This window comes from Python bivittatus, unplaced genomic scaffold (genome assembly GCF_059951505.1).
Source record: "Python bivittatus isolate LINGU-HERP-01145 unplaced genomic scaffold, Pbiv_v1 ctg000430_np1212, whole genome shotgun sequence".
NCBI lineage: Eukaryota > Metazoa > Chordata > Lepidosauria > Squamata > Pythonidae > Python > Python bivittatus.
In genome coordinates, this window is record NW_028277071.1 from 2,420,317 (window position 1) to 2,438,911 (window position 18,595).

An 18,595-nucleotide genomic window follows, 5' to 3' on the forward strand; every position below is an offset into this window, starting at 1 on the left:
TCATCATCATCATCATCATCATCATCTCAACAAAAGTGTCTATCAACTATCTCTGTCACATACTCAACAGGAAAATTCATACTCAGAGGTCTATAACCAGGAAAGACCTACAACATTCTACAAAGTGACACTAATTCTCATTCTTTTGAGGACAATTGCTACTAAGAGGAACAGATACTGAAGTACAAGCATCTCAGATTTTGAAAATATGACAAGTTTCAGTGAAGTTACAGAAATTAGAGGGCAGGGCTTGGTAAATAAGGCTTGACGATCTTTTCCTTATTCCTCTACAAGGTGAGTTGGAGACAAGCTCCATCGTTGATGAAGAGTATTTCAGGCTTGGCCCAACCCGGGTAGTTTCACACCTACCAAGGTCATTGTAGGGGTGAATAATTTGTTACTTTTTTTAACATGAAGCAATAGGAAAAAGCAATGAACCTGATGATACTGTAAAGGGTGGAGTCCTTCGGGTTCTCTGAGCTTGGTTCTTTTCTTGCAAACGTTTCATTACCCGGCTAGCTAACATGTTCAGTGCTAGAATGGGATGGGGTTTGCTCTCTATTCATGTGCTGTGGCCTGCCTTGCCAGTGCTGGTAAGGGTGGGGGTTCTGTTTTGCTCCTCTGGTAGTTCTTTGATTGGCCTATGTTTGCTGCTTGACTATGTGGCTGGTGGTGACCTTTGCTTATCTGGGTGATGATTGCTGGTGATTGATTGCTGATGAGGTGATCTTCTGGTCTTTTGTCGCTTTTGAATAGTATGTAGATGCTGTTAATCTTTATGTGCCTGTTAATTGCTGCCTTGTCTGCGTACCAGGTTTCCAAGACTTCTCTGAATATTTGGATTTAGCTTGGTCTAAAATGCTGACAGTTTCCCAGTTAAAACTATGGTTGAGTCTGTCCATGTGTTGTGAGAATAAGGAATTTTCATCATGTCTTCTGATTGCTAGTTGGTGCTCATGGATGCGCTCTGCTAGTCTTCTGCCTGTCTGTCCTACGTAGTGTTTGTTACAGTCCTTACACTGTATGTTATAGATGACTCCTGCTTTTTCTTCTTGGAAGCCTGGTACTCAGACAAGGCAGCAATTAACATTACATAATTCAACATAGCATGCTGAAGTATCAATTGATTGGCCAAATTGGTAATTCATGTTGTCTGCCAGGTTGTTAAAAAATGTACAGCCTAATTATTTAACTATCAGAATATCAACTTAAAATAATTATTTGGAATAACTGGGGAAAAAAAAAAGCCGTCTTTGTGTTTTCTAATTAAAAACATGTTGAAAATATGGCTCTGAGTGATTTAAGTTTCTGTTTTTACTCACTTTATAAATGTAGCTCAATTATGAACTTTTCTCACAGGAGAAAGAATACACCAGATAGCACGATATAACTACAGGTAGTCCTCGCTATCCAATCATAATTCGGACCAAAATTTAGGTCACTAAGTGATGTGGTCATTAAGCAAATTATCCCTTGATCACTTCACTTAGTGACCAGAATTCCAGCACTCCCAGCTGCTGTTTTTAAGCAAGAATTGCTGGTCATTAAGCAGGTGGAGTCCCAGGTAAGGAGCGCGGGGATGCCTGAGAGGAGGTCCAGCGCAGGCCCAGAGGAGGCCCTGGGAGGTCCAGCGCAGGCCACATGTGAGTTGAGGGATGCTACAGTGTGGCACAAAGCTGCAGTCACCCCTGCTAGCCTCAGCCACCCCAGCAGTGCTTACTTCTATAGGGGTGCTGCAACTCCTCCTACCCACCTATCTCTCCCCATCCGTGCCCTTTTAGCCACATTTGTTGGCAGCTGTGCCAGTGCTGGGACTGAAGTAAAGGCCCAAAGCCTTCAGCAGTCTCAGCCAGCTGCCACTGCCCCCAGGCCTTAACATCAGCTCCAGTGCTGCTGCTGCCACTGAGAAATGCTGCCTCACACCCCACACCACTGGCCTTCGCCACCTCACGCTGTTCCCCAAGCCACGCCTCTCCTTCCTTTCCTAAAGTCAGTGTCCTGTTCTTGCAAGACCTGGGGAGGACCAGAAAGTTTCCGAAGGATCACCAGAATGGGATGCCATGTTGTCCCTGAATTATGCCTGATTTTGACTTCCCATCAATGCAAAACCAGCTATAAAAAAATCCCATCCCATGAAAAAGCTTCTTCCTAAGTGGGAATCTTCTTGAATGGACAGAAGTCACCTATTAGAAATCCAGAATGTAAGTGGTAGATTCTGACTCATTTTCCATAAAACAAGTCACTCACTGACCAAGACGTGCAACTACAAGAGCTCACAAAGCAGTTTCACACCATTTCTCTGGAAAAGGGACCAGGAAACTCTGAACTGCAAAGCTTAACACAATTAAATTTTTCTCTTCCACAATCCTTCTATCCCCCAGCATGACACTGAGATTGGCACAAACAATGGTGCTCTCTTTGCCAAAGCAATATACAGTAAATATTTCTCTTAAGGGTGGTCTCATTCTTAATTTGTAATACTGTAATAAAAATAAAATGGGCATACAGTAACTTAATTAGATATAAACGAAGTTGCATTAATAATTCAGTCCATCTAATTCATAGTTTATACGGGGAATGATGCTTTCTTTTGCAGGTACAAATAACTGTTTCCAATGTTTGGGAGATCAATACCCAAATGAAGCTCACAATCTTTGCATTGAAAAACGTGTAACTTTCTTTTCTTATGAAGAACCATAAGGAATCACTTTGGCTACTGCACTCTCTTCTTTTTCATAATATCAGCTTTCATGCTGGGGATCTTCATTAAACACCAGGACACCCCCATAGTCAAAGCCAACAGCAGGAACCTCACCTACATTCTTCTCATTGCTCTCCTTCTCTCCTTCCTTTGCATTTTGCTTTTCACTGGGCAACCTGACCAAGGGAAATGTCTCATGCAACAAACTGCTTTTGGCATCATCTTCTCAATAGCCATTTCTTGTATTTTGGGTAAAGCAACCATAGTTGTTCTTGTTTTCATGGCCATCAAACCAGGATTTCAAATAAAGAAATGGGTAGGGAAAACACTGGCCAATTCCACTTTCATGTTCCCTGGTGCAATTTCTCCCCCATTTCCAGATTCTGACATTCACTCAATGGCTGAAGAAAATGTCCTAGAATGTAATGAAGGTTTAGCCATCATGTTTTATACTGTCCTTGGCTTAATGAGGTTCTCGATACCTATCAGCTTCATGGTGGCCCTCTGAGCTAGGAAGTTGCCTGACAAGTTCAAAGAAGCCAAATTTATCACCTTCTGCATTTTGGTCTTTTGCTGTGTGTGGGTTTCATTTGTTCCCACCTACCTGAGCACCAAGGGGAAGTACATGGTGGTGGTGGAGATCTTCTCCATTTTGGTTTCAGCAGCGGGATTACTGGGCTGCATCTTTGCCCCCAATGCTACATTATTCTTCTGAGGCCTGATTTAAATAGGAAGGAGCAACGTACTTAAAAAACAAACAAACAAACAAACAAACAAACAAAAAAAACCCCTGAATTATTCTTCTGAACCTTATAAATGCTCTTTACTGTGGAGTTTCTTTTTTCTGCTAGACTTCTCACTCTGGGAAAACTGAGCAAGTTTAAAAAAAAAAATACACACAATTAATATTTACCTAACTTTGGAATGTGCCATTGGAGTAATTATTGTTCAGATATAAGAGAATTTAATGATTTAGAAGTGGAAGGTTACGTCCATGTCAGCTAATGGAGGATGCACTGTGGCAATTTTGGACAGCATTTTGCTGGCCCAATTGCTCAGATTTGCTGTACTCTTGAGTCTTCGTGGATCTTGGGTAATGCTTTGACTAGATGATAGTTATCAAAATCCAATGAGGACCTCTTAAGAAGTTACAACAACCTTCCCCCCATGAAGAAAGTTGGAAACTAGATGATAGTTATCAAAATCCAATGAGGACCTCTTAACTTCTTAAGAGGTCCTCATTGGATTTTGATAACTATCATCTAGTTTCCAACTTTCTTCATGGGGGGAAGGTTGCTGAGTATGTAGTAGGGATTCACTTTCAGAGCAATCTAGAAGAAGCATATTTTCTGGGTCTTTTCAGTCAGAATTCATGCATGAGTATGGGGTGGTAACAGCATTGCACATGTTAGAAGATGAACTATGCCAGGTTGGTTGGAAGTAATCTTCCCCATCTAGTCCTCCTGGACCATTCAGTAACATTTAATATAACCAATATAATATGCACTTCAGAGACATCTAGAAGGATGGGGTTTTAAAGGCTTTGTTCTGCAATGGTTCCTTACCTTACTTAGTGGGTGGTTTCAGTCAACGGTTAGGGGGGCAGGGGGAGAGGTCAGTGCAGTAGTCTCTCACTTGTAGGGCATCACAATTTCAAATCTCTCCCCCCGCTATTAAACAACCACATAAAGCCTCTGGGAGAGGTTGTCCAGTAGTCTGAGGTGCAGTATTATCAATATGCTGTTGATGCCCAGTTTTATATAACCAACATTCAGGCCCAGCCCAAGGACAATGGTGAAACAGTCCAGTTGAGTTACTTTCCTTTATTTGCTTACACCTTATAGGCAGAATCTTGCTGGACTAAATCTATACTACTGCAACAGGTGGATATAACAAGGGAGATTCTAGGGAGTGGCTATCCTGAACCTCTTTCTCTTCCCATGCTTCTCCTGTGGATGCTGTTGTCTTTTGTCTCCTTTCTCTTCCTGAAATGCACCCCTTCCTTCCTGATAGCCTTGATCTCTCACAACACCCTCCTCTTTGTAGATACGTTCCATCACACCAGCCCAGGCCATGCTAATGATACTATGGAAATCATGTTCTAGAGGTATCAGCCAAAACTCTATAGTTAGTCAAAAGAAGCACTTTGAATTGAACTCAGAAGTCTGTTGGTAACAAAAGCATGGCCTTGATTTCAGGTGTGACATACCTCTAATGTTTAACATGGTCAGCAAGGGGGAAGACGAATCTTATTGAAAATCTCTGCAGAAATTTCAAATACCCAGTGAATGAAATGAGCCCTAAGAATACTACTGAGCCAAGAAAAGTGGAGAAAACTTCCAAAAACTAAACTAGAAGACTAAAAAGTAATTGGAAATTGTTAGTACTGTCAAAGGAGGTATTATAAAGTTTCGAATGAAAGACTGTCTAAACTTCTGCATCTGCGATCAGTAGACATTCAGATTGACAGAATTATGACATAATTTAACCATATAGAGATTTGTCAGCTTTGGTTCATTTAGGGATTCATTGAAATACATCATTTGACCTGCAGCACCTAAACTTTTTTTATACAACTGCAAATAGCCCAGAACTCCAGTATGAATCAAGCGAAATGAATCATGAATGGACTTCCTCAATATGTTGAACGTAAATAATAAAAAAAAAAAAAAGGAGAGAATTCGTATGCCTTCTGCTCAGTAAAGATGAGCAGTTATTACAGGTCATCTGAGGCTGTTAAGTTTATTTGTTTAATGAATTTATTATTCCGATTTATATAGCCATCCATGATTACCGAACTTCATAGGGCAACAGATCACTGTGTTCTAAGAAATCACTCTATTCTCTGAACCCTTATAGGAGAATTGGGATTATTAGTGGAAAGTTATTTAGGAAAGCAAGATTACAGGAAATGCCTGCCACTCTGACAGGGAGCTGTATGGAAGAAATGAACTATAAACAGAATTTGTTTTTGTTTTGGACCATCATGTCAACTTTAATTGCAGGAACAAATCCACGTGGTTTTCTTGGAAACATTTACAGAAGTGGTTGCCGGTGCCTTCTCTCTAGGGCTGAGATCATGTGACTGGCCAAAGGCAGACAGTTTGCTTCCATGCCTATGGCAGGACTAGAATTCACAGTCTCCCAAGCTTCTAATCTAGCACTTTTAACCATTTCATCAAATAGGCTCCCCAGAAGATTGAGGCTACCGTTGAAGCTCATATTCAAGGAAAAGATGTTCACTTCTGAGCAGTCGCTACCCAGAAAGTTTATCATCGCATAGCAGATAGGATGAATTCCATAAATATATCGTCCTCTTCTGTTTCTGTTCCTTATTGTTGTTGTAGGATCATAAGATATTAATAGTGGATAAATGTACAGATTGGATGATGTCAGTCATTGTCCATCATTAAATATGGTGTCATTAATTCACCAGAGGCAGAGATGTATAAGTGAGTTTCATCAGCGTACTGATGATACCTCACCCCGTGGCAACCTACGAGCTCACCCAGTGGCCTCATGCAAATGTTGAATAGGAGCAGAGAGAGGACTGAACCCTGCAGCACCCCACAAGGTAGGGTCCATAGGCAGGTTTTCTCCCCATCCCCCAATCACCACTGATAACCTCCATCAAAGAAAAAAATGAACAGAGAAAGAGATGGCAGCAGAGAAGAGCACAGAGAGGGTGCTTCCAAAACCACCTCCAGGCCCACAAGTGTGACAGGTGTGGCCAGGGTAACAAGTGTAGCCTGTCCTCTGGCCCTCTTCTCCAGGAACAGAGCCAGAACCACCCAAACAGGTCCAAATCCAGTCCAACCTCAATACAGGTAAGTGCCATCCAAACATTCCTCTGCTATGCAACCGTATAACTATGAGGACAGTCCATCCGTGGCTCCTGCTCTCTCCGCCATCTTACCCAAAAATGTTTTCATGGCACCAATTAAATTCCACATTAAATAGGAAGGAGTCATCTGAAGGATGGGTCCAATCTTTCCATTTCCCCCATCATTGATCGAGAGGCCTTGCCTCAGGGCTATCAAATATCAATTGTGGGTAAGTTGATTGGTTTGATAAGGTGGAGGCTCATGTCAGTCACCAAGATGGAAACAAATTTATGGCCCAGATCATGTGACTATGAGGATATTGATTGAAAATCATTTGAAATGAGTGAAAAGAACCAATCAGCATTTTTACTTTGCAGTAAAAGCAGCAATGAAAAACGTGTCTCTCCCAGGTTTTAGAACTTTCTGTTCTGAAATGTATTGACTTTGTATATATAGCCCAATTCCAAACTTGTCTCCAAGGGTAGTTCTTCATTATTTGGTTGTTTACGAGTCTTTTCACACTGCTCCCTTCCCAAAGGACTCTGAGCAGCTTACAGGCCTGCTCCCATTAGGAAGGTTAAAAGGAAACGTCATGAGGTAATTCAATGACAAAGAAAATCACCCAAGTGCTTAAAGACCTCTCCAAACAATAACTAAAGGGGGGTGGGAGCCTATAACATGATGGATCCACTTCTCTTTGGCTCTTTGGAAAAGCCATCATTTAAAGTAATTCCTAGAATCCTCCAAGTGTAAGTTTGGTACTTCTATTGCCCGAGAGAATTCCATTTTTACAGCTACTGAACTACCAAAATGTTTCTTGTTTGGCATTTGATCATTGGGATTTCCTTTTGCTTTTTTCCTTTTCTCTACCTCCTATACTGATTTCAGTGATGAGCCTTTTTCCACTGAGCCCAGAAATATCATCATTCTATTTACTACTCAAAGTCTCCAAGGAGTTTCACTGAACATCCATTGATTTCCTTTGTAATCGTAATGTAGCTTCTTCTCAAATCCTTGAGGAATTCCAAGGGACAATGCAACAGAACAGCTCAAGACTGAAAGGTGCTATTAAGTGTGGGACCAGAGAGCTAGAGATGTAGCCATCTGCTCTTTGAGAAAGAATATATATGCAGCCTATTCTAATTAGTGAGCATTTTTTCTTAGGTTTCATTGTTGCAGACCAAACCGGTTCATATGTGGTGATGTCTGTTTTCTCAAAGAAGATGTTATATTTCATGGCAATGATGGCAGTGTTGCTTCTAGGGGTTACATGCCTTATTCCTGCTAATACAGGATGTGCTGTGGGAAAACCTCACCTTATTAAGCACAAGTATTTTCTGTCAGGGGATTTCATACTTGCTGGTATCCTATCTCAGTTCTACATGACATCTGACCCAGTGGGTTTCACAAGGCATCCATCTGAAGAACTGGTTGATGAGCTCATGTAAAAACTTTCTCTTCTTAACTGTAGCATATCGCAAACCAGGTATCTTTCTCTAACATGATGCCTGGACTGAGTTAATGACTGTCATTACTTGCAGCACAAATTATTTCTCCTGTTTCTTGCCGGTTAGTTCCTTCATTCTTAGGCTAACACAGATTTATCCCTACTGATATTTCTTACCTGTCAAATAAATAATACACACACACGTGTTTTTATTAAACTTCCATACTGAGCTTTTCCCATTTACTTACTATGAAATGAATCATCAATGCTGTACTATCGAATCACTATTACTAGTTAATGGAACATCAACATTTAATGGTTCAATTGTTTCTCTGAATATTGGGGAACAATGGTGCAGTGTAGCATGTTGAATTTGTTCCTAAACATCTGCTTCAACATGCTTGGAGCACAAATGTAGGGCCTGTCTGCCCTAAGGAAATAGCTACGTCTTGTCCTAGGATAAAGAAGCCCTCTGGAGGTCTATCAGAGTTGTATGAAAGTGACATACAACACTTGCCTTCAAGCGTGCTTCAGAATACGTTCTGCACTTCCCCCTGCTCGTTGGGAAAAAAAAACCCAAAGGGGAAGATGGAAAAGCTAAAGATACAATCTATTTTTCTGTGTAGTGTTTAGCAGAATTATAAAGTATATGTAACGTCATGTTCTTTAAGAGAAGGAATATGATTTGGAATATATCTCTCATTGCAGCTTTTTCCTACAGAACTACCAACATATCCTGGCCTTGGTTTTTGCTGTAAAGGAGATAAATGAAAACCATCACATCTTATCCAACATGACTCTGGGTATTTATGTTTGTAATAGTTATTTCATGGCAAAATGGACCTGCTTGGCTTCACTGGAGCTTCTTTCAACACGGGACAGATTCATCCCCAATTATAAGTGTGATGCCAAGGACTGGGCAGTTTCTGTTATTGCAGGACCTACCTCTGACATCTGTCCCTTCATGGCAAACATTTTGAATGTCTATAAGATGCCCCAGGTAAAATTTGCTCTTGAAGTAAGTGTAATGGGCTGTGAGAATAACCTTGAGAGACAGGAGGAAGAGCCACAGCCTGGAAAACGGTCTGATAAATGAAATCTGAGCCCACACCAGAAATGTAATTTGAGAAAGTGTCTCAGAATTGAACCTCCCTACGTCTCTGCAATCTAAAGGCAGGAAAGTGGGGAAACACTAATGCCGGTGTGAGTTTGCTTCAGTAATAAGGATCAAGCAGGTTTCGCCCTTAAAATTTATGGTCCATTTTCAGTATAACATCTCCTGAATTAATGCATTTCTGTGGTCTCTGGCTTTGTACTTATACTACAGCTGTTGAATAAAAATTCTGCACATCAGTTCTTTCTGAACATGATTAGATATCTGTTAAGATTTACAACAAAGACCGTAAATTAAGAACAGAATTTTTAAAAAGAATGAATACTTCACTTTGGAAAACCATGTTCCCTTCTTTTTTTTTTGTATTTAGCTCATATATGGGTCTTCCCCAATGATCGATGACAAGATACAAGCTGTATTCTTTCATCGTTTTTTCCCAAACGTTGACCAACAGACTATAGGTATTCTCCAGTTGCTTTTGTATTTGAGGTGGAGATGGATTGGGCTGATTTTCCAAAATAACGAGAGTGGAGAGAGGTTCATAAAAAATGCTGTTACTTTGTTTTCCCAGAAAGGTATCTGCTTTGACTTCATGGAAGGGATGACCAAGGAAACATTCTTCAATGATATTACAGCTGTCTTTAGAGATTTTAGTAAAATGTTCTTGATTGTCATGAAGAGTACTGCCAATGTTATTATCCTGTATTGTGAAAACCATGTTACTGTCATGTTTAGAATGCTGCCCTATTATACAGAATTTGAAGAGATGCCAATCGAGAGAAAAGATAAAGTTTGGATAATGGCAGCCCAGATGGAATTTACTTCACTTCCCTTTCAAAGAATGCTACGTATAGACTCCTTCCATGGTGTTATAACTTTTGCAGTTTCTTCCAAGGAGGTCTCTGGATTCAATAAATTCCTTCGGATGAGAAACCCAACTTCAGAAGAGGAAGACCATTTAATGAGAGTGTTTTGGGAGCAGGTTTTTGAATGTTCTTTTCCTAAAGAGAAGTTAGATGAAGACACTGGAATGCTGTGCACTGGAGAAGAGATGCTTGAGAACCTTCCTAGATCTGTCTTTGATACCACCATGACTGGGCAGAGTTACAGCATCTATAATGCAGTCTATGCTGTGGCACATGCTTTACAAGCCATGCTTTCCCCAAAGTACAAATCCAGAGCAAGGAGAGAAGTTGGGGGACCAGAATTTTTGAATCAAAAAGCATGGCAGGTAATCATAGAATGAATGAACATTTCCCATTGCTCTTATCTCTAATGCAATACCTGTAGTCCTGTGGGTATGAACAATGAAAACACTGGAGTGATGATTTTAAGTCTTTTGACACTTCATTTTCCTCATAGTTTAGGGACTTAGAGAAATTGGGAGAGGTTGAGAACATCTGTGGCAGGGAAGCAAATAGATGAGGGGTGGAGGGACTCTAATTCTATTAATGTGCCCAGTCATATTAAATGGAAGACCCATATACCACTGCAACTGATTCTTCTTTCTTTCTTTCTTTCTTTCTTTCTTTCTTTCTTTCTTTCTTTCTTTCTTTCTTTCTTTCTTTCTTTCTTTCCTTTCTTCTCATTAATAGTCTTCCTTTGCATCTGTTTAGCTCCATCACTATTTGAGAACCATCTCATTTAATAACTCTGCGGGAGAGAAAGTTTCCTTTAATGAAAATGGGGACTTAGAGACTGGATTTGATATTATCAACTGGGTCACTTTCCCAAACAAGACCTTTGTTAAAGTCAAAATTGGAAAGATAGACCCAATAGCCTCTCCAGATAAGCCATTCACCATTTCTGCACAGGACATCATCTGGCCCACCACGTTTAACCAGGTATTTCCTGCTCAGATTTCAAACTATGAACATTCATTCCCTACTTGTTTTCAGAATGATAGATTTGAACAGGTTCTGTCCTTCGAGTTGTGAGGCTTAAAATTGCAAAGATGAAGAAATAATGACCAGAGATTTTGAAATACAAAAACTTAAACCTCTGTATAGTAAGGGTTAAAATCATTCACTCATATCTCATCAAATCTTTATGGTTTTTAGGAGAATTTAATCCAATACCTAGAATCTATTCCTGTGAGCATTTCAAGGTGGCCTAGTTAAAAAAAGATATCTGAAAGTGCATTACAGCAATTAAAGCGAGATATGATATAATTGACAAAGTTTTAACAGCGACAGTGCTGAAATTTTCATGCCTCTGCTGTGTGCTGGGAGATTTCCATAATACAGAGAGAGTATGTGTGGAAAATCCACGGTTTATTTCCCAACACTGACACCGATTTTATTCAAACTGGATTGTATGTAATTTGAAGTCACCTTTTAATCTGAAGAGGGAATAACTTTTACAGAAAGTTAGTGTGGTTGAAACAAGTTGTGAAACATGCAGCATGAAGCAAGTTGGCATCTCTTTTCTTGAGGATATATTCTAGTTGATGGTTATTCGGTGCCTCTGAGATGGGTTCTTCTCCCAGTAACTGTATGAATAAACGGTCACCATCTTGACATCATCACGCATTACTCTTTATTTAGTTTTTATTTATTTATATATCAAATTCATCACTGCCTATCTCCTTAAAAAACAACTCTGGGCAGTTTACAAAGCAGTTAAAATCAATTGATTGCAATCAATTTCTTTCACAAATATTCAAGCAATTGTTTTGGTCCCATCCTTTCAGCTAATCCATTGTCTTCTTCTTCTCCTTCAACCTTGTCAAACTTAGCATCCCCCCCCCCGCCAATCTTTCCTTTCCTTCAATTACATATCCAGATTTTTGGAGTTTCCATTTGCTAATTATTGTGTCTGAGGAGCAGTCAGCCTCTATCCAAGAATGACTGAATAGTTCTTTTTGCAGTCTGTGGTGTTCTTGGTAATAATCTGGAAATCTATCATTTGCAGCTACCTACCTTTTTTCTTTCTTGCTAATCCTCAAATTCCACATTTCCAAGCCATGCATTACAACTGGCAACACCATCACTTTAACTGACTGGCTTATCATAGTTGGTACTAAAATATCCTCATCCATCATCTTCTTTTTAAAGTTGTCATTGGTTCTGTCCTAAGATTAATCTCGTGTATATGTGTTCTACATACTGTCATCTTTACCTGCTCTTGAGTCCTTGAAAACAAACTTATTGACAACCTTCTCTTTCTTGTTCTCCCCTGTATGTTCAAACAGGTATGCAGATGTTACCTCTTTCCTCTTACTTTTTAACCCAGATGTTTCATTTTCTCTTTTACTTTACTACTGAGGGCTGAACCACCCTTCTTACTTTTTATAATAATATTTTATTGAAATTTTAAAATTACAGGGTTAAAAGTCAGAAATGAAAAAGAAAATGAAAAATACAAGTTATAGAGAAAAGAAAAAGAAAACGTGAGATAAAGTAAAGGAAAAGAAGAAAGGCATGAAAAATAGATAGCTTCCAATCTATCTCTGGTCTTGAGAATAATAAGGGTGTCATAGGTGCTATTTTTTAATGCATTTAGTAGGAATAATTCTTTGTCAAAGGATATCCCATTACATTTATAATCTAATCTTCAAATCCCCGGGTAAGCTTCGCCCCACCTGCATTTTGCAAATAGTCCATCAATGGTTTCCATTCCTTAAGGTAATTATTATTTGATTTTTCTTTTAATAAACAGGTCAGTTTATCATTTTCTGCCATTTCCATCAGTTTTAGCAACCATTCTTGTATTGTTGGTAGTGTCTGGGTTTTCCAAAATTGTGCATACAAAAGTCTTGCTGCGGTAATCATGTATTGAGTGATTCTGATAAGGTGCTTTCCAGTTTGAAAGTCCATTATCCCCAACAGGAATAGTTCTGGTTTAAATGAAACCTGTGTTTGTAGTATGCTCTGTATCAAAGACTGTATTTGAGTCCAAAATTTCTTTGCAATTTTACATGTCCACCACATATGGTAAAACGACCCTTCTTGTTGGTTACATTTCCAACAAACGTTGGAAATTGTCCCATACATCTTTGATAAACTTTGGGGTGTCATGTACCATTGATACATCATTTTATAAAAAATTTCTTTCAAATTATAACCTAAAGTAAATTTTAATCCTTTAGACCACATATTTTCCCATTGCTGCATATGTATATTATATCCAATATTTTTTGCCCATTTAATCATGCATTCTTTAACTTGTTCTTCAACCATTTCTTCTCTCAACAATAATTTATACATTTTTACTATTAAGTGCTCATCTGTTTCACATAGTTGAGTTTCCAATTCCAACTTATTCTGTTCAAATCCAAATTCTTTTTTATCGATTTTGAATTTTTCTTTATATTGCATATAAGAAAGCCATTGAAAAGTATGTCCTTCTAAAACCAATTGCTCTTTTGATTTGATTTTATATTCTCCTTGTTCTTTTTCTAATAAGTCTAATAAATCCATTTATTTTTTCTCTTGTTACAAGCTTCTTGTATATAAGTCCACATCCGGATCTTAGGGCATAAAAGTGGTCTGCATTTAATCCAAACTTTTAATAAAGATCTTCTAATATAGTGGTTTTTAAAGTCCACATTAACTTTAACTTTATCATACCACAAATATCCATGCCATCCAAATCTCAAATTATAACCTTCCAAATTTAATAATTTTTCATTTCTCAAAGTAATCCATTCTTTAAGCCATACTAAACAGCAAGCTACATAGTACAATTTCAAATTGGGAAGACCCAAACCACCTCTTTCTTTCACATCTTGCAAAACTTTATATTTTATTCTTGGTTTTTTCCCTTGCCATATAAACTTAGAAATGTCGCGTTGCCATTGTTTAAAGGATGCTTGTGAAGTCAATATTGGAATTCTCTGGAAAAGATATAGAATTCACGGCAAAATATTCATTTTAATCACTGATATTCTTCCTAATAATGACAACTGTAACTTTTCCCATTGGTCTAAATCTATTTTAATATCTGTCCAGAGTGGAACATAATTATTCTGAAATAAACCAGCATTCTTAGATGTCAAATATACTCCCAGGTATTTTATGATGAACCACCCTTCTTCATTGCTCCAGCAAGGGGATGGGCCAACCACCATTTTGGGTGCACAAGAATTAATAAGATTATCCTCAGCCTGTCCCTAGGGTGATTGGAAGGCTGCTTCTACCCACGTTTTCTTTCCCTACATCAAAAGCAATGTTTCTCCCCATCTGCTGTATCTCATATAAATATTGGTTTACTCTGGCAAGGTTCCCCCCACACCATCCTCAGGCTCTGTTCTGCTTTCTTTCTTCCATGGTCTTTCATACAGGGATTCTGGGCTGCCTGATTGTTTCTTTATTATGGGGTGGGTGGTGTTCAGAAGTGGAATGGTGAAATGATGCTTGTTTAAAAAAATGAATCAGCAGAGCAATGGTGAAATGTTGGAGAAAGAGATGAATACTGTGGATGGATGGATGGATGGACGGATGGATGGATGGATGGATGGATGGATGGATGGATGGAGATTCTGCCAAGTTCCCCTGTATGCCCAAAATGACAGGAAGAATAATAAAACTGTTACTCCTAGTTTGGTTGTTTTTCCACCAGTCCTTCCCAGAGGAAAGCAACTGATGCTTCATTTCCTGGCATGGATGAGAAGGAAAAAACAATGTTAAGCATAATGTTAACCATAGTCCAGATAGAACACCTGGCCATTGCTGTGGCCAAAGTAGAGAAAGAAATTGAAACTCACAGGAAAAAATTAACTCTTCTCTATCTCCAGCTAATCTATGCACAGGAAACAAGTTGTTCTGGATCTTTACTCTCACCTAGCCAAATGATGCAATTTTCACACCTCCAATTCTTAGTGTTCCTACCTTCATTTTTGATTCTAACTCTCATTCCTGCAATCCCTCCATTCATTATATAATTGCTCTAAAACAAAAGGGGATATCAGGACAGCTATATCCTACGTTCATTATTTAAAAGTAAAATCCACACTGAAATAGGATTTTCTGAAATCAAACCTATGACTTTTAATAAATCCTGATTTCACTTCTTGATAGGTTCTACCTATTTCTGTATGCAGTGACAATTGCCATTCAGGCTACAGTAAGATGAAAATTGATGGGAGGCCATTTTGCTGTTACGATTGCCTTCCATGTGCAAAAGGGAAAATTTCTAACCACATGGGTAAGAGTTGTCTTGTGAAAAACTATTCAGACTTTTGAACTGTGATTTGTAATACTGATATTTAAACCTTCTACAACGGACTTCTAATGTGGTGACCGAACCAATAATATTGTTGTATAAATACTAAAAATGAAAGAATATTTCAGAACGTTGAAAAAGAAATGTCCAATAAGGGTTATTCTAGATTCTTCCAGATGATGGCTTCCAGTTAATGCAGAACTGAATAAAGAAATGATCAGCCTAATGAAAATTAGTTTCTTTTGTAAGATGAGAGATCTTCCTCAAATATATATCTGTAGAAGAGGAACAGGATAGATCTGGGATCTAGTTACTGAGTTTAAGAACTTGATTCCCTTAAATAATATTATACCATGTAATATACATTTTCCTCCCCCGCCTGAACCTAAACTTTATTTTGCTTTTCATTTTTTCAGGAAAGTTCTGAATGATAAAAATTATTACACAAATTATTATTAGATTTTGTAAGAAGGAGAGTCCTTGCCTTGTGGTTAGCGATATATTAGTCTCAGAAGATTTGGCATCCTTACTGCATGGCACTAAATATAAACAGGCATTACTTAATCAGGAATGAATGAATCCCATTAATTAACTCTCACTCCCGCTTCCTTAGTATTTCTAGAAATCGACCATAATGTTTTCTTTTTGCAGATGCAGTTGATTGCTTCCAATGTTCAGAAGATCAGTATCCAAACAAGGCTCAAAATCTTTGCATTCCAAAACAAATAACGTTCTTGTCTTACAATGAGCCACTTGGAATCACATTGGCCACTGTTAGTCTCGCCTTTTCTTTCATCACAACTTTGGTGCTGGGAATCTTCATTAGACACCAGGACACCCCCATAGTCAAAGCCAACAACAGGAACCTCACCTACATTCTTCTCATTGCTCTCCTGCTCTCCTTCCTTTGCACTTTGCTCTTCATTGGACAACCTGACCAAGTGAAATGTCTCCTGCGACAAACTGCTTTTGGCATCATCTTCTCTGTAGCCATTTCTTGCATATTGGGGAAAACAACCATTGTGGTTCTCGCTTTCTTGGCCACCAGGCCAGGCTCCAAAATAAGGAAGTGGGTGGGGAAAAGGCTGGCCAACACTATTGTCCTATTGTGCTTCCTAGCTCAAGTCATAATTTGCGTAGCGTGGTTGGCAATTTTTCCTCCATTCCCAGATTCTGACATGCACTCCATGGCTGAAGAAATTGTCCTGCAATGTAATGAAGGTTCCACCACAATGTTTTATACTGTTCTTAGTTTTCTGGGGTTCTTGACTGCTATCAGCTTCACAGTGGCCTTCCTAGCTAGGAAGTTACCTGACAGCTTTAATGAAGCCAAATTTATCACCTTCAGCATGTTGGTCTTTTGTAGTGTCTGGGTATCATTTGTTCCAACCTATCTGAGTACGAAGGGAAAATATGTGGTGGCAGTGGAGATCTTCTCTATTTTGGCTTCTGCAGCTGGATTACTGGGCTGCATCTTTTCCCCCAAATGCTATATCATTATTTTGAGACCTGATTTGAATACAAAGGGGCAGTTAATAAAGAAATAATCCTGAATTTAGTAGAATTCTCAGCATATTTGGCTTTAGCTTGGTTTAAAATGCTGACAGTTTCCCAGTTAAAACTATGGTTGAGTCTGTCCATGTGTTGTGAGATTAAGGAATTTTCATCATGTCTTCTGACTGCTAGTTGGTGCTCGTGGATGTGCTCTGCTAGTCTTCTGCCTGTCTGTCCTACGTAGTGTTTGTTACAGTCCTTACACTGTATGTTGTAGATGACTCCTGCTTTTTCTTCTTGGAAGCCTGGTACTCAGACAAGGCAGCAATTAACAGACACACAGAGATTAACAGCATCTACATACTATTCAAAAGAGACAAAAGACCAGAAGATCACCTTACCAGCAATCAATCACCAGCAGTTATCACCCAGATAAGCAAAGGTCACCACCAGGCACACAATCAAGCAGCAAACATATGCTAATGAAAGAACTACCAGAGGAGCAAAACAGAACCCCCACCCTTACCAGCACTGGCAAGGCAGGCCACAGGAGATAAATAGAGAGCAAACCTCATCCCATTTTAGCACTGAAGATGTTACCTAGCCAGGTAATGAAATGTTTGCAAGAAAAGAACCAAGCTCAGAGAACCCCAAGGACTCCACAGTTCAACCCTGAGCTACACATATTCACCTCTATTGGTACTGTAAAGACTATCTGAGTAAAAATAAAGGAAGAACAAATCTTTATTGTTTTCTACCATCATCAACCCAGTGAAGAAAAAGCTGTGGATAATGATTTCAGCTTCATCCACAGTGTGTGTTTGTGTGTATGTGTCAAAGTAGGCAAGATGGTAGATGGAGTTTGCTGATGCAAACTTTGTCCCTTGTGAATACACATGCAATGTTGATACACGTAGAAAAGGGTTGGGGTTTGCTTTGCAACACTCTGTGGGTCATCTTCCTGATTTTGACAATACACTCTCATGGACGCTACTGGATGCTTTTCAAAAGGTAGCAGTGCCTCTTTGAAAGCAACATGAAGTGACAGTAATGGGGACCTTCATTTGGGGGACAGTAATGGGGACCTTCATGTCACCAACATGAAGTGGCAGTAATGGGGACCTTCAGGCACCATAAAGGTTCTTAAATAAATAAATAATGATAGTCTTCCTAAAAGTAAAGAACATAGGACTGAAGACTATGAAATTCACAGAGCTTATGTTTAACTGGGTACAAGTATTTCATCAATATGTGCCAGTCTGAATCACAACTTTGAGTAGGTTATTGAAAAAAAAACCCAATACTTTTCTACTTCTCACTTGACACATATCTCTTTGTGTGTGGAGATGAAAATGACAATAAGCAATTACATAATTCAACATAGCATGCTGAAGTATCAATTGATTGGCCAAATAGGCAATTCATGTTGTCCACCAGGTTGTTAAAAATGTATAGCCTAATCATTTAACTATCAGAATATGAACTTAAAATAATTATTTGGAATAACTGAAAAAAAAAACAAGCAGTCTTTGTGCTTTCTAATTAAAAACATGTTGAAAATATGGCTCTGAGTGATTTAAGTTTCTGTTTTTACTCATTTTATAAATGTAGCTCAATTATGAACTTGTCTCACAGGAGAAAGAATACGCCAGATAGCATAATATAACTACAGGTAGTCCTCATTATCCAATAACAATAGGGACCGAAATTTAGGTCACTAAGTGATGCGGTCATTAAGCAAATTATCACGTGAATTCCAGCACTCCCAGCTGCTGTTTTTAAGCAAGAATTGCTGGTCATTAAGCAGATAGAGTCCCAGGTAAGGAGCACGGGGATGCCTCAGAGGGTGG

General features: G+C 38.9%; 1 protein-coding gene across 1 annotated transcript; it reads left to right on the forward strand.

Annotated features, from left to right (window-relative positions):
• Window positions 1-1,579: 1,579 nt before the first annotated feature.
• LOC112543202 (vomeronasal type-2 receptor 26-like) lies at window positions 1,580-16,798 on the forward strand. Its single transcript, XM_088143952.1, has 9 exons — window positions 1,580-1,643; window positions 3,082-3,132; window positions 6,475-6,528; window positions 7,819-7,969; window positions 8,795-8,972; window positions 9,457-10,317; window positions 10,703-10,930; window positions 15,107-15,233; window positions 15,903-16,798. The coding sequence occupies exons 1-9, from the start codon at window positions 1,580-1,582 to the stop codon at window positions 16,796-16,798; spliced, it is 2,610 nt and encodes an 869-aa protein (XP_088000078.1).
• Window positions 16,799-18,595: the final 1,797 nt, after the last annotated feature.

Bases quoted from the DNA above. Each gene is read 5' to 3' on its own strand.
- LOC112543202 (XM_088143952.1), top strand. From the start codon at position 1,580: ATGCCTGAGAGGAGGTCCAGCGCAGGCCCAGAGGAGGCCCTGGGAGGT. The intron at 6,529-7,818 runs GTAAGTGCCATC...CTGCTAATACAG, and splicing joins CCAGTCCAACCTCAATACAG to GATGTGCTGTGGGAAAACCT. The intron at 10,318-10,702 runs GTAATCATAGAA...GCATCTGTTTAG, and splicing joins TGAATCAAAAAGCATGGCAG to CTCCATCACTATTTGAGAAC.